We start from the raw sequence: 16345 nt of genomic DNA on the forward strand, positions 1-16345 counted from the left end.
TAAGTAATATAGATATTTTTTTTTTTTTTTTTTTTGCTTTCTGGTGATGGGAATCTGTGGTGTAGATGTGTTTAATTATAATGAAAATGTCATGTAATTTTTTTATGCAAAATGTTGGTTGGTTAAACAAAATCATAATGTATCTAATTTAATAAAACTAATTTCCATTATCTTTCTTTTGATTTTGGGGTGAAATATGACCTGGGCATGTTCTTGTTTTTGTGACATTCGCCCAGGCACTGTATGCTAGACCAGGAAGAATTTTGAGAAATTCTGCATTTAAATAAAGTAAATGAAGTAAAGTGCTCTAACACAGAACTATCATTGATCAACCTCTTCCAATTCTACGTGCATTTCTAATTTATTAAAATTCCATCAGTTCTAGTGACAGGATAGGGAATTAATGCCCCTGGGGTAATGTGAATGTAATTAGCAACATCTGCATATTCCCTGACACATTTGCCAAAGTGATAACCCCAAAGGTTGAACATTTCCAGTCTAAAAATCCACAGACTGAACCTTGACCTGTTGTTGAGTGGCAGACGGCATGGCACAGAGTCTCTGATGCAGGAGCCTGTTCCAGGATCAGCAGGCTCTACGATGACGAACGGCCTCTCCTCCAGAGTAACCACACGCAAGTGTTGGGAGTCATCCAGAGGTTTGAGGAATGGGCCGTAACGGGACCAGGGAGGGTAACGCAGACGCAGCACTCCATTTTCCCACCAACCTACCTACAACAGTAAGAAGATGCCATTAAAATGACACAAAAACCTTTCTGCGACTTCAGACAGATGCTGAATATTTCATAATGGTACATTAAATATGATTGGTGTTGGCATCTGACATTTTCAAGACAGTTTGTGGATGTAGTGCCAACTTTATTAAGTAAGAAACTGAAGCTGAAGCACATATAAAATGTCTGTCTTCCCAAGTGACAGCTATTTTATCTTTCAACAAGTCACGTAAACCCAGACCTTTCAAAGCTACTGCAGCATGGCACCTTTTTAACTTCCCATGATTCCCAATCCCAAGTGTTAACCATCTGTCAGTGAACATGACAATTAAATAAAATAAAACCGACTTTTGTTCTAGCTCGACAATGAATGATTTACTATTTCTGCAGCTCCACTGGCACGGTTCTGAAACCAGCCATTTCAAACTGACAAAAAGTGCATGAATACCAAAAACGTTCCTGCAAAAATCTATTATTTCTTATGGCTTATTGACATTTGCCAGGAAAATGCTGTATGTGCAATCATTTGCAATGGCCACTCAATTGCATTCAAGTGCACTGCCCCGTAAACAATTTCCCTTTCGAGAGTAATTTAAAATAACAGACAAGTTATTGGAAAAACAGGAACGTTGTGAATTACACAATAAAACACAAATAAGCATGTAAAAACATAAGGTATGAATTGCAGACTACTCATTTTTACCATGAATTTAGAATTTTTAATAGAGGGAGAGATTGCAAACTCTCAGTGTACAGTAGGTTGATAATTTTGCTGAATTATATCACAAATATATGTACTAAAAGTACCGAATATGAAAATCAAGCTTAGTTACAATAATAACACAGTTTATACATTATAATACAAGAAAGAATTGTGTCAATGCAACTTTCGGGCTTTGCACAAAATGTAATGTAATGTAATGTGAATGTGCATATATTTATTATTTGATGCACTTCAGTCCCTTCTGTGTGACACGGTTCATTTCAAATGCATTCTTCACATTTAATTTATATTGCATTTAAATGGCAAGGCAAAATGCGAACTCACTTGGGAGCTGCATTTAAAACAGTTCAATGATAACCATGAATATCTAAACACATTTAAGCATACTAATGGCTCCACCCCTACCTCCTCCCAGCCTCTTCCTGCAGTGTAGGAGATAACATCCAGGAGCGGATTTGCCAGATAACCATCATTATTAAAGGAATAGTCCCGTCCAGATAGAGTTATGTTACTGAAGAACCTGCAGGAGGAGAAGAGGAAAAAAAGAGCAGGGTGATAAAGGAAGAGTCTGAGTGAAAGTGATAAAGAGAAGGAGAGAGAGCAGTAAGAGATAAAGAGTGATAGATGGGAGTTCCATTAGTCACCTCTCCACTTGGGGTGGTGTGTGTGATTTGTGCTGAATGCTTAAGGGATTCTTAAGCAAACCTTCTCTGCTGAACATTAAACAGAAATGACAACACTGAATCTCAATGAACATAAAAAAGAACGACCGAAAACTCAAGGTATAACTGCCTAACCAAATGAATTAATCAATTAATTAATTCAGAAGAAAATAGACAGAATGGAAGGATTAAAAAAACAAATGGAGAAAGTAAAGCTAAATGTATGAATGAACAAGCTATATTTTGAATGAAATCTGAAAAATGATTGAATAGCAAGGTTGAATGTATACTGTATTTGTGAATGGAAGAAAGGGCTGATGGATGCATAGATGAATTAAAAAAATGAAGGGTGCTGAAAGATGTATAAATTAGGAAACGAATGAGGAGAGAGAAAAATATGGATGAACAGACAGATAAAATATGAACGAGAGTAAAAAGGATCAACTTAACGAATAAATGAACAAATAAGAAAGAAAAATGGGATGGATGAATGGATAAAAACAATGAATAGTTTAAAGGGTAAGAATGATGAATGAATGAAATAGAGGAAAAATGTATGGACATTAAACAGAAATGACAACATAGAATCTCAATGAACGTAAAAACAGAATGACTCAAAGTATAAATGAATGAATCAATGAATTAATACAGACGAAAATTGAGAGTATGGAAGGATTTTAAAAAAGACCCAAAAAAAAGCTGAATGAATGAGTAACAAACAAGCAAAATTTTGAATGAATTAAAAAAATGGATGAATGAATGAACAAATAAATGAATGAAAGGCAAATTTATTTGTGAATGGATCAATAATATATTAATTTTATTTATATAAATTAGAAAAGAAATAGGGATACTTTTGGAAGAAAGGGTAAATTCATAGATGAATAAACCTTCATGAATGTGTAAATTAGGGAATGTAGAAAAAGAGAAAAAGATGGATGAATGGACAGATAAAATAAAAAACGTAAAAAGGATCAACTATCAATAAATGAACAAATAAGAAAGAAAAATGGGATGAATGAATGAAAAAAAAATGAAGAATTTTTTAAAGGGTAAAAATTAATAAATGAATGAATGAATGAATGAATGAATGAATGAAAAAATAGAGTGATGAATGAATGAATGAATGAATGAATGAATGAATGAATGAATGAATGAATGAATGAATGAATGAATGAATGAATGAATGAATGAATGAATGAATGAATGAATGAATGAATGAATGAATGAATGAATGAATGAATGAATGAATGAATGAATGAATGAATGAAAAAATAGAGTGAAAAAAGTGGATAAACTGTATTCATGGAATAAATTATGGGGAAAAAATTAATTCAGAATAAACTGATGAAATTTGTATTTATTCATGTTTTCACTTCTTATGAAAAAAAATTGTGATGGATGGATGAAAAAAAGCAAGGGTAAAGAAAAGGATAACCTTCACAGAGGAATGAATCAATGCGTCTATGAAAGAGGAACTGGGTGGATGGAGGATGAATGACATGCCCTAAAGCACTGCTGCCACGGCTCCGATTGTGCTTTTATCACACTTCCAGATCGGCGGCAGGACACGGCAGTCATCGCGCCAGTGGCTTGTTTTCAATATTCAGTGTTTGGAGCTCTTAGGATGCTGCCGAGATGCTCTTGTTAGTCGCCATGACAACTAGGAGCACGAGAGTAGCACTGAAACTCTGGAACAGACGCGAAACGTGAACATCAGTATCTTTCTCCCCTGAGTGTGTGGAAGCTGCTCCTCTGGTTGAGCATTTGTCGGCAGTTTTCTTTTCATTGGTGATGCGGTAATTGGCCAGAGAAAAAGACTCTTTCAACCAGCTCGTTTTTCATTTTTTTATTTTAGCCCGTCATTGCACGTGGCGCTCGGCTTGTTTTTATGAGACATGTCTCATAAGTCTTTCCACTTCTGTCTTTGGGAGAAATTGTACTTGATATCTGATCCATAATTTATGTCAGGCTCTATATAAGAGATTATGTTCATTTCAAAAGCGACGGTTGCAATGACAGCTACAGCGGGCTTCTGGTTTAATGCCCCGTTTAATAGATTGTGAGCAGTATTGCTTAGCCAAACTTCATTCCTCCATCTTGAAATGGCACACTAAACACTTTTAGAAATACAAAATGGACATTATAAACAACACTGTTTATTTTTCATGCCACATTTTTTCATGCATAGGCTCTATATAAGAGATTATGTTCATTTCAAAAGCGACGGTTGCAATGACAGCTACAGCGGGCTTCTGGTTTAATGCCCCGTTTAATAGATTGTGAGCAGTATTGCTTAGCCAAACTTCATTCCTCCATCTTGAAATGGCACACTAAACACTTTTAGAAATACAAAATGGACATTATAAACAACACTGTTTATTTTTCATGCCACATTTTTTCATGCATACTCACAAGGGAATCATACTCGAGTTTACAAATCACTCTCAAACTTCTTTGATCCGTCACACGCGATATCTGCTACAGATCGGCAATTAAAGAAAACGCACAATTCGGCGTAATTCATTTATCTCGCACTCATTTCGAGAGTGCAATGGAGAGCGTGACAATCTTAACAACCTCGAGTCAGTGATGCCACACTTTCCTCGTTCCCTCGCTCTAGACCCCTGCAAGGTTGTCATAGCGACACAGCCATTGACATTACATGTGTTCTGCTAATGCCTTACATTGTGGGGTGAACAAACAACCTAAAGCACAGCACGTGGCGGAATACAGATGTCACTTGTGTCATCACAATGAAGACGAGAAAGAGAGAGGAAGGAAAAAGGGAGCATGAGCCCGACACAAAATGGAAATGTAGCAGTGATGTACTGTCACACGGAATGTGAAATGAAAAAGCCTGGAGACACAAGGAAGAGGAAGTGTGTGGCACACACACCAGGACAGGATAAGGAGAGATGCGGATTGTTTGAACATCAGAGGGGTGTTTAAACATCAGAAACATTTGAGGGGTTTTAATGTGTCCATTACAGCGGCATTAGTATGGTGATGAGCGAGAAGAGAGAGAGGCTGTTCCAGAATCTAGTGAGATTGAGAGATTTAGAACCCCATTTTTTGGGTTCACATACAGGTTCAAAAGTTAATTGAAATGGCTAAAAATGCTGTCTCTGTAAGAATGTTCGCGCTCACCCATGATACCCAAAAAAGTAAGTAGGAACATTCAAATATGCCTACTAAATTCCAAAAGTGCTGTCGGAAGGAATGTTCGAGCTCACCTGTGATAAATGCTTTCTAGAAATGCTAGAAAACCAAAAATGCTTTCTAGGCACATTTAACATGCCTATGATGCTCAAAAAGGGACTCTAGGGTTATCTAGACAAAAGAACATTCTAACGGGCATCAAAAGATGTAAGACACGAATGCAACGGTCAAACACGTCCATCTAGTGCATTTTTACGTGCAACAATTGAAAATCAGTGCAATGGAATGCAAAAAGGAGTTCTGTTTGAACTGTCCCTAATGATGCCTATGGACATTCAACATACCTATTCTGCCAAAAAATGCTGCTTGTTGAAAATGTCTAGGTTGGAGCATTCAAATACATCCATGTTGCCCAAAAATGGTCAATGTAGGAATGTTTGAAAGCACCCATGATGTAACATTTTCATGTGCTTAATACCTCAAAATAATGTGTCTAAGATCCCCAAAAATATTGGCTAAGGACAAGCAATGTGCCCAAGATGCCCAAAAATGCAGTTTGTAGTAACTGTCTAGGTTGGAGTCTTCAAACACATCATGCCCAAAAAAGCAGTAAAATGTGCCTATGATGCCCATAAAAGGCCTGTAAGGTTATCTAAAGCTATCTTGGCAGGAACACTCTACCCAATGCCTGCTGTCTATGAATATTTGACATACTGTGCCTATGCTGCCAAAAACTGCTGCTTGCTGAAATGGAATAGGTTGGTATCTTCAAATATATCTATAATTCCCAAAAATGTTCAATTTAGGAATGTTTGAAAGCACACGTGACGGAACATTTGCATGTGCCAAATGCCTAAAAATGCATTTAGGAACATTTGAATGTGCCCACGATGTCCAAAAACTGTGGGATCCTTCAAATGCATCTATAGTATAGTGCCCAAATGTAGAAATGTTTGAATATACCTGCAATGCAAAAAAACTAAATCCAGGTAGAAATGTTCAAAATTGCAGTCTAAGAATGTGCAGCTGCCCAAAAATATTCTTTGTAGAAACAGTCTAGGTAGGATCCTTCAAATCTATTATGTCCAAAAATGTTTTACATATGAATATTAAAACACACCCATGATGCAGTTTGAATGCAGTTACGATGCAGTCACAAACTCAGTCTTTAAAAATGTTGAATGTACCTATGATATTAGTGTAATTTGATCCCAAAAATGGTCTAGGTATGAATATTTGAATGTATCTACAATATGATGGCCAAAAATGAAGCCTATCCAGGAAAATTCACACACATTAATAATGCTACAAAAGTAGGAATATTTGAATGCACCCATACAGGAAAGTTGCAATGTGCCTGTGACGTCCAAAAAAAATGTCTAGATAAGCAGCTCACTAGGTTTTGAAACGCGACCAGAGAGAGAGAGGAAGTTGGCGAAGTTGGCTGAAGACGTCAATACTGCTGCGACATCCTGCACAGACAGCATGAGTTAATAGGAGGAAGTGGGCATAAGAGTGAGCGAATGAGGGATGGAGCAGACCTTGAGTGAGTGAATGAGTGAGAGTAAGATTGAGTTTGAGTGTGTGTGGGTGAAGCTGTGTGGCTGCGAGATCAGTTCCATTGGTGACAGTCTGTTATTTCCCCCTGCATTCGGCGCACCATAACCAATTATCCTATTTACATGCAAAAGACACCACATGCGTGCTTCTTTAGAGCCGCCCGCTGGGGCAAGACGAGAGCGGAGAGGAAAAATGAAGGGATGAGACAGTGGGGGCCAACAAAAGGGTGGGAGAAAAGAAGGGGGACAGGAAAGAATGAGTGCGAGAGAGAGTGAAGAGTATGAGATGGAATTAGAGTGGGGACAGTAATGTCGACATGATGAGAGAGGAGAGTTATTATGAAAGAGTGCAAGGACTGAGAAATGCACGGGCATGAAAGAGTGGGAGGGCATGAAAAAAGAGGCGAAAAGAATGACAGAAATATGAGTAGGGGGATTTGAGAGACTAAAAGAAACCAAAACAATGAGAAACAAGAGAAAACGGCCAAAAAAGAGGGTGAAAAGGTTGAAAGGAGAAAGGCGATGAAGGGTGAATAACAGTGGGCAGGAGTGCAGGTGGGCATTTATCACACTCCATTAACTTAAGCAGTAACAAAAAGTTAGCAGTAGGGGGCAACAGGTCTGTTGCAATATGCTTACTCATAGCAATGCCAGCGCTCTCGTCTCCTGCGCCAGCCTCTAATGACTGATTTAGGAACAGCTCTCTGATCATCTGCTTCCATATTTAATCTGGAGTGTCTGCATTATACTGTTCCCAGAGCAGATGGTCATACGGTGAGACGGTCAGACGAATCTGTATAATATACAGTAACCGTACATGTAATCTGTGAACTAGTGCCATTGATCGGACTGCTGATAGCGCTGGAATATAATGAGGACAAAGAAATATAAATCAAAGCGATATTCCATTATTTCATCAACTCAAAAGTTGATCGTAGATAAATCCTATTCAAACTAGAAGCTGTATTGTAACTTTCCATTAACCAGCTGACCACCATTATAATAATCAATTCAACTTAACACATGACCACAAACTCAAATATCAAGCATGGGTGGTTCATAGCTCAGAAAGCTTCATCAATATCAAACAAAATACGGCAAGAGGCCGCATGAATCTCACCATACTTATGAAAAATCTTCAGGTCATATTTCTATGGGAGCCCATTTCCACCACAGAATTAAAACTAAAAAAGGGAATTGCGACTTTTAATCTTGTAATTCTGATTTATTTCTCAGAATTCTGTGTTTACATCTCACAATTCTGTGTTTTTTTAGTATGGAAGCCTGTTTCTGCCACAGAATAAAAAAAATAAAAAAATTAAAATGGTGACTTTTTCTCCCACAATTATGACTTTCTTCTCGCAATTGCGAGTTTACACGTCACAATTCTTATAGTTCACAATTCTTACAATTCTATAGTTTATATCTTGCAATTCTGACTTCTTTTCTCAGAACTGAGATATAAACTCAGAATTGCAAGAAAAATATACAGTGGTGCAGGTATGACATCAGAACCCGGAAGACTAATTTGCCGCTACTTCCTTCGAGATTTTCCTATGGGGTTTTATAATGGAATAAAGCCTGTGGTGAACATAACTTGACAATACTTTGATGTTTTGTTCTGCAACAAACTGCACACACTCACAACCCCAAACTGTCTTATCTAGTTATCTATTAGAAACATACGTTTTCAAAAATAAACATAACAGCTTCCAAATTTGCGTATTCAGTATGGGTGTGTGCAGTTTACGTTGTTGAACAAAATGCCAAAGTATCATCAAGTTATGTTTACCACAGGCTTTATTTTACTCATAAATTGAAAAACTCCATTATAAAATCCCATAGGAAAATCTTGAAGGAACCAGAGGCAAATTAGACTTCTGGGTTCTAACATCATACCTGTGCCACTCTATTGTGAGATAAAAAGTAACAATTACCTTTTTTTTTTTTTATTCCATGGCGGAAACAGGCTTTCATATATTTCAAATGAAACTCAAATAAAAGAAACAGAAAATATATTTTGCTTAAAAAAACGTTAGCCTGTTTGAAGGACCATTGAAGGGATAGTTCTGTCAACATTTACTCACCCTCATGTCATTTCAAACCTGTATGACTTTTTTTGTCCATACAATTAAAGCTAATGGGGTCCAAATGAACATTGTCTTTGCATCATGACATTATTTTCATGACAATTTCCCTCAAATTGTCATTATCACAACGTGGCAAAAAAAAAAGCAAAAACACTCACTCATTACCGTACTGTTAAACAAATAATGGCATATTATTTAAATTGTAAGATAATTTAATGAGAGCCTAATGAGAATCACCATTGAAAGTAATGAGAATTACCAATAAATTCAAAAGTAAAATATCCTGATATATTGCTGTAATAAGAATGTGAAATGAAAATATGCTTATTTGTCATGAAAATAATGTCACAGTGTCACAATCTTAATGGTCCTAAAAATAGGTAATATGCAAACTATAATTTCTTATTTTTTTGTTTGGATTTTGGAACTGAAATATGATCCAGACATGTTGGAGACTCACCCATCTGTTTTAAAAAATTAATCAGAGAACAAAAATGTACTCTGTGACTAACCTACAAAAAGCTATGCAGAATGTGCTAATGGTGTCATATTCCCCTACTCCTTAAATCCAATATGAAAAGCATGAAGATTGGATAAGAGTTTGTTCAAATGCAGTTTCCAATGATTTCAAAATAAGGAAGAAAACAATTATATGAGAGGGAAGCAATGGAAAAAGCCTGTACAAAAACACTCGTAAAGGATCTAGATGTGATTCCGTGCTCGGTGCTAATGAATAGAGATCAATGGGAAAACCTTGAGCAACATATGGCAGCAACTCTTAAAGTGTACAGGCTGTCCGTTGACTCCCTGAAGGAATAGATGTTGCAATACTTTGAGGTAGAGAAGCAAATCCCTTTTCAGGCCAAGAATAGAGAAATTAATTTTAAAATATGGATCATTTTGGTTACACCTAGTATGCAGATGTCACATCAAACAAAATCTGATGATTGATAACAGTGTTTGTAGAGTGGGCTTGAGAGAACGCTCAATATGAAAATGAACTGGCCGGGTCAGCTAACCTAACCTGATGGCATGTTTAAGTGATTGACTTTTGAAGGTGGTTAAAAGATTTATGATTCTCTCAGTTCATGTCTGAGTGACATGAACACTTCTGAGAGAGCTCCCCCCACCATAAAAGACAAGTCGATGGTGCTGTTTGAGGCCACAGTTTTTTGGAGATTGAGTGATTTGTGAGAAGCATGACTGACAGGCAGCAAATCCCTGCAGTATGGGCTGTCAAACACAAATCAAACGCAGGTTAAGGGCGTGTGTGTATGTGACTGAACACATGTGGCCTCATTGGGGTGATGGGTGAAAAGAGACCCAGGAAACACAACACGGGTTTTTGATACAGTCATCACAGTTGCACTGTTTGGCACTGCTCTTTGAATTTTGTGCTGCAAGAGATGAAACAGGAACTCGCTAGATTTATTTATTTTTTTTGCCGTTCATGATGCACCCGGTTTAGGGCAATTTCCTCTAACAGTACAAGTCAATGTAGTGTTCATACATAATTAACAGCAGTGATGCACAGCCTAAAATAAAGATTTCAGTTTGTTTTAGGAGTCTGTGTGGAGATATATTACAACAAAAATGTAATAAATATTTATTATCAAATGAATGCTTTTAAAATTTTTGAGTGGAATGAGCCAGGACTGCATTTGGGTCAGTACTTTTATTCTTTCAAATGTAGCTGGACATTCTTCTCCCTGCTCAATCATGTGCGGATCATGGTTTAAAATAAATACTTGTTCATGATTATCTAATGACGTCACAATTAAAATATGTGTTTTGTGGATTCAAGTTTTAGCTTACACTGAAAATAATTTGGTGGTGAAACAATTTTCACTCAGAAACTGCTAGCAAATTTCACAAATAATTACAAAGAAACATCAAGTAACACATTAAAGGGGTCATATGATGCGATTTCATGTTTTCCTTTGTCTTTGGAGTGTTAAAAGCTGTTCGTGCATACAGAAGATCCGTAAAGTCACAAAGATTAAAGTCTCAAACCCAAAGAGATATTCTTTATAAAAGTGAACGCTCAGTCACGCCTTCCTAGAATGCCTCGTTCAGACACGCCCCCACATATCTACGTCACTGTGTGGGAAGTGACGTAGAAATATGCAAAGAAAGAAGGCGTAACTTTCATTCTCACTGTAATATTGTTGCCGCCGCCGCCATATCGTGGAGACGCTGTGTGTTTCGTTGCTAAAGCTAAATGTGACGAGTGGGGGCGGGGCCGAGAGCCGTGGGAACGGAGCGAGGCCGGTGGAGTAAGTGATAATGCACGACACCTGCGCCACTCACCGGTCTCGAGTCCCACGGAGGAGCTCCGGAAGGATAAAAGGAGGAGTGACGATAGTGCAAGACAAGAGAGGATCAGGCCTGGACTTTATTTTGTGTTTTGGTTCTGTTTGTGCGCGACAACCCAAATATTCGAGTGCGTGCAGCGCATTTTACGGAGGAAAGTTTCCTGAACCTGGGTCGTAACATTTCCATCACGCGCTTGAGGAATTCAGCCAATCACAACACACTAGATAGCTGGCCAATCAGGGCACACCGCGCTTTTCCGAACGATGAGCTTTGTAAAAATCGACACGTTTCAGAAAGGCGGGGCATAGAGGATCAAAAATAATGTACAGTATGTGGAAAATGTGCAGCGCATTTTACGGAGGAAAGTTTCCTGAACCTGGTAAGGGTCGTAACATTTCCATCACGCGCTTGAGGAATTCAGCCAATCACAACACACTAGATAGCTGGCCAATCAGGGCACACCGCGCTTTTCCGAACGATGAGCTTTGTAAAAATCGATGCGTTTCAGAAAGGCGGGGCATAGAGGAGCAACAATAATGTATAGTATGTGGAAAATAATGTGTTTTTTGAACCTTAAACTGCGTAAACACATTGCATTACACCAAATACACAAAATAATGTTCTTTTTAGCAACATCATGTGACCCCTTTAAATTAAACTGGAAATTTTTAAGTAGAAAGAATGAAATTGTTTCTTGTAAAACATAATCCAAAAATAATAACATTTATATGCAAGTGTACTCACTGAAAACGTTGACAGAATTTACTTTTAGTGGATATTTGCATTTATTTACAGTCTTTCTCTCCTGAAAAAAGGACAAAAACTTGGACCTTATTTTTTTTTCTTACTTATGGATTTTATGAGGTCTTTAAAAAATGAGGTAATTTCAAAAGTTTGGGGTCAGTAAGATTTTTATTTTTTTGAAAGAAATTAAAACTTATTCAGTAAGGGCACATTCAATTGATCAAAAGTGATAATAAAGGCTAGAATCGATGTTTCCACGGAAATATTAAGCACCACAACTGTTCAACAATAATAATAAGAAATGTTTCTTTAACACCAAATCAGCATTTTAGAATCCTTTCTGAAGGATCATGTGACACGGAAAACTGGAGTAATGATGCTGAAAATTCAGCATTTGCCATCACAGGAATAAACCATGTTTTAAAATATATTAAAATAGAACATTTTTATTTTTAATATTGCACAATATTCACAATATTTCACAATATTACTGTTTTTACTTCTGAACGGTAGTGTATATTGTTCTTCTTTCTATTCGTTTTTGGATGAGACGGGGATGTACACCAAACAAAGCCATGAATTTATCAGCTATCAAGTAGTTTTTCTCACCTGATCCTATCCGGCACCCTCTGTGTTTGATTTCCATCCATCACGCAGTTCCCAGCAAAGCTCGTCCCTCGGGCCCCACCATACTCCCTACGTAAAGCCATAGCACCGTGCGTCAATACCGACACACCCTTTGCAATTCGCCGTCGTGGCTCGTCCCTCCATCCCTGGGGTCGCACAGCGAAAAGAGCCTTGGGTAGACCCTCAAGACCAAGTCCAGACAGAGCCGGGCCCACCGCAAACCACATATGTGAAGGAGTAGCCTGCCCGGATGCCCATGCAGCCTTAAAAATGTGCTCCGCCTCTTCCTGTGAGCAATATAGGAGTCGCACCTGTAAAGAGTGGCAGAGCAAGAAAGGATTAAGTATTCAAAGGAACCACTTTTTCATTTTAAAGTCGACATAAAATCAAAATGTATTTGCTCATTCATGATTTTATTGTGCATGATGACCATTGGTGTAAATTACTGTGAAGAAAAATAAGAACAAAAAATATTTTCAAAAATATCTTTGGTCTTTTTTTTCTTTGGTCATGCAAAGAATATTTAAAAAAGCTAGAAAATGAATATGCTGACTTTAAGAGACACCAAAAAAAATAAAATAAATAAAAATAAAACATATTACAATCATCAAGCTCAATAAGCTCTTCCTGGCTCCTCATGATACTTCTATGATTACAGAGATTTTCCTATCGGAACAGAGTGATCCAGTCAGCTTGTTATACATGTACTAACTCATGTTCTTCAATATCCTTTGCTTGACCAAGGGTGTTTTTATAAACCTCAAACCAGGGAAATAGTGTACGAGGGCTTTTTCTTCACGTTTCAGAAAAAGGTCAGAGAAGTCAGTCATCTTAAAATTACTTTGATGTGCAGGAGTGTTGTTTTTCTTGATGGAGATGGGTCGCTTATCCCACTTGTCGACATGTAGCCACAGGCTCCTGACAGGGAGATAAAACTACTCTTGAGGGTTGTTGACTGGTGACCTGCACTCCTCCAACAATTCGTACAGTTAACAACTGTAGTGAAAGTAGAAGTGTGGAATCAATAGATCTTCCAGCAGGGGCAAGACTACGCTCTGGATATTGGACTACACCCCCAGATGTTTTTTCAGTGGCCATGGGTCTTCATTTTTATTATTATTATTTTTTTGTTTTGTGCAAAAAAGCGAAATAAATGGGCAAAAATGAATGAAAATCCTTAAATATAAACATCTAACATTTTTGACACTTGCAGTTGATGACAATGCAAACTTTGACATGTTGTTGGCACTGTAGATGGTTCCGTTCATTCTCATTTTAACTTCAGAGGCCCAAGCATTGATATTCATGATGTGATATTTTAACCCTTTAACATGTCTTTAGAAAGCTTTTATTAATTAAAAATAAAAAAATAATTTTTTTTTACCACAGTTTTTTTAAACACTAAGTGAAAGCTTTGTATTTTTTGGGGGGAAAAAATAAAGTGATGAAAAGTTAACAAATTTCATTATTTGACCATTTAAACACTGCAATAATTATTTATATAAAAGCACATTTTAAATATAATGTATTTATTTATACCTCTTAATTAAATTATATGGTTATAGCAATTTTTACAAAAAATATGTTCAAAATTTCAGGGCATGTAAGCATTTTCCCACCACTAGAATATCACTAAGAATTGCGTCAGCTGACTTTGACTTCAGCGTTAATATGCAATTTTTTCTACATTTTTAGAGAATTGGCTACTGTTATGTGTTGTTTTTACCCACATTTAGCAGAATTTTTTTTATTAATTCATTGCTTTATACAACTGTTGCAATTCTTCCACGCTGGGTCTCTGAGGGTTAAACATGTGAAGGAGGAATGAATTATTTATTCTGATAGCAGTTTTGATAATGGAGCAGTTTACATTTACAATTTTTCAGCATGCTGGTCTTTTTGGTAAAGCTTTTTAAAATAAAATAAAGCAAGTAAGCTTATGTTTCAAAGCAAATCACTGGAGGCAGAGTTTTTACATTTATAACAAAGCTTGTCGATAACATCTGCACTTTCATGTAGCATGTGTCTGTTTGGCCCTTACAAAAACCGAACTGACGTTTAATAACTGTGAGAAAAAACGAAAAAGTTCCTATCACATTGCATCAAGCTGACCCCATTCTTTTCCATGCGGGAACTGTGACAGGCACTTTGAATGTGCTCCCGTATCAGTCACTGATTAGAAGCTGAAAGTCTGGGTGCTTGGACACTGTGGAGAATTAATCAGTCAAGTTGTTGAACGTCGAGGATGTCTGCTGGCATGGCCAGTCCTGTGGGGAATTGAGTTGGCCACCTTTGGGTCAGATGGAAACTGTCATTTAATGTCACGCTGCTCAGTAACATTACGGATGCCATCTCCTTTCGTAGGTCACGCGACCTCCTTCTCTTTGGGAGCCTTCACGTAAAGGCCAAAGAATGCAGGAGAGTGAGAGAGAGAGAGAGAAGAAAGAGTGGAACGGATACCTGAGCGATGAGAGAGAAGGTTAATCGAGAAATGAAGCTGGGAATATAGAGGAAGTGACTTATCGAATGCATGAGGAGCTTTACCTTATGTTGCTGATTTTGGAGTGCTCTGGAATAATTGCTCTGGGGCATTAGAGCTGTCTTTTCTCTTTTTGCTGTCATATTCATACTTCTATAATTAACCAAGACTGATTTGGTAATACAGTTGTTAATTGTGCTGGCAGAGAAGCCACTTTGAATTAAAAAGGGAAAAAAATGAAATAGGAGCTGGTGGAGTGGGAACGATAGTTCAATGAAAGGAAATGAAACAGTGGAAGAGAATGAACTGGACAAGCACTATTGAGAGAAAGAGCTTCCAGTGCAGTTCACAAAATGGATTGATTTATATGAAAATTTGTAAAAATGAACAGATTAAACAAGATATGTTATTTGTGAAAACTTTGGAATTACAAGTTTTGGGCTTTTAAATGTGAGCTGTCCCAATAATAAATTAAAAACAATTACAATAAGATAAGAATAGGATCTCATTAAAAGCCTGGGATTTAAACCTGAAAATAATCATTTTGAGATTTAAATAAAATACGTAAAAATGACAAAAAAAAAAGAAAAAAAAAAGTGGGATCTAAACATCAGATCATATGTGACCCGTGCTGGCAAAATGAGTCGGAATGTGCACGGTCTAATATTGAGCTACAGGCAAAAGAAATAAAAAATGGAGAGGAGTACCTTTTTCTCTTCTCACTTCTGGATGACTGCTGCTGCATCTCACCACAAGTTGTAAGATATATCGTTGCAAAGCGCAGCATTCCCGCTTTATGAATATTCATAGCAAATTCTGTATGACAAGAACTGAACTAGTAAAATATGATTTTCAAACCCATGCTGATGAAAACAAAACGATTGTGCTGACTGACGTTACATGACAATTGCAAAGCGCATGCATAAGACTCGCCTCTCTGAGAGCGAAATATTGCGAAATATGTCTTGGTGAGATTCACACAAACATAATCTGTTATGTCTTACATGAACGTTTAGTTAATGGTTGGAGAAAGATCTGATGTGTAACATTATATTAGATCCATGCATTACAGTAGGTCACTGTCACGAAATATTGATCTGTCTTGATGTTAATCAAACATTAAAAGAAAAGACGGAATCGTTCGCTGCTCTTGATTAAATATTAAAATTGAATAACAAAGATAAAATAAAAAACAGCTATATTGTGATTAATAATATAGTAATTATTATTAAGAAAAGAATTGGAGGAA

At 37.1% G+C, this 16345-nt stretch overlaps 1 protein-coding gene across 1 annotated transcript in view; it reads right to left on the reverse strand.

The window, feature by feature from the left end:
* The window catches only part of LOC107739517 (glutamate receptor ionotropic, NMDA 2D-like), a 48227-nt gene that overhangs the window by 21071 nt on the left and 10811 nt on the right, over window positions 1-16345 (reverse strand). Inside the window, exons 3-5 of the mRNA XM_016551657.1 lie at window positions 12600-12928; window positions 1863-1977; window positions 526-731 (exon numbers count right to left, since the gene is read on the reverse strand). Of these exons, the coding sequence (XP_016407143.1) occupies window positions 526-731; window positions 1863-1977; window positions 12600-12928 (650 nt within the window). The remainder of the gene's footprint in view (window positions 1-525; window positions 732-1862; window positions 1978-12599; window positions 12929-16345) is intronic.

The sequence above is a fragment of the Sinocyclocheilus rhinocerous genome, unplaced genomic scaffold (assembly GCF_001515625.1).
Source record: "Sinocyclocheilus rhinocerous isolate Xijiao unplaced genomic scaffold, SAMN03320098_v1.1 scaffold314, whole genome shotgun sequence".
NCBI classification, from domain to species: Eukaryota; Metazoa; Chordata; class Actinopteri; order Cypriniformes; family Cyprinidae; genus Sinocyclocheilus; species Sinocyclocheilus rhinocerous.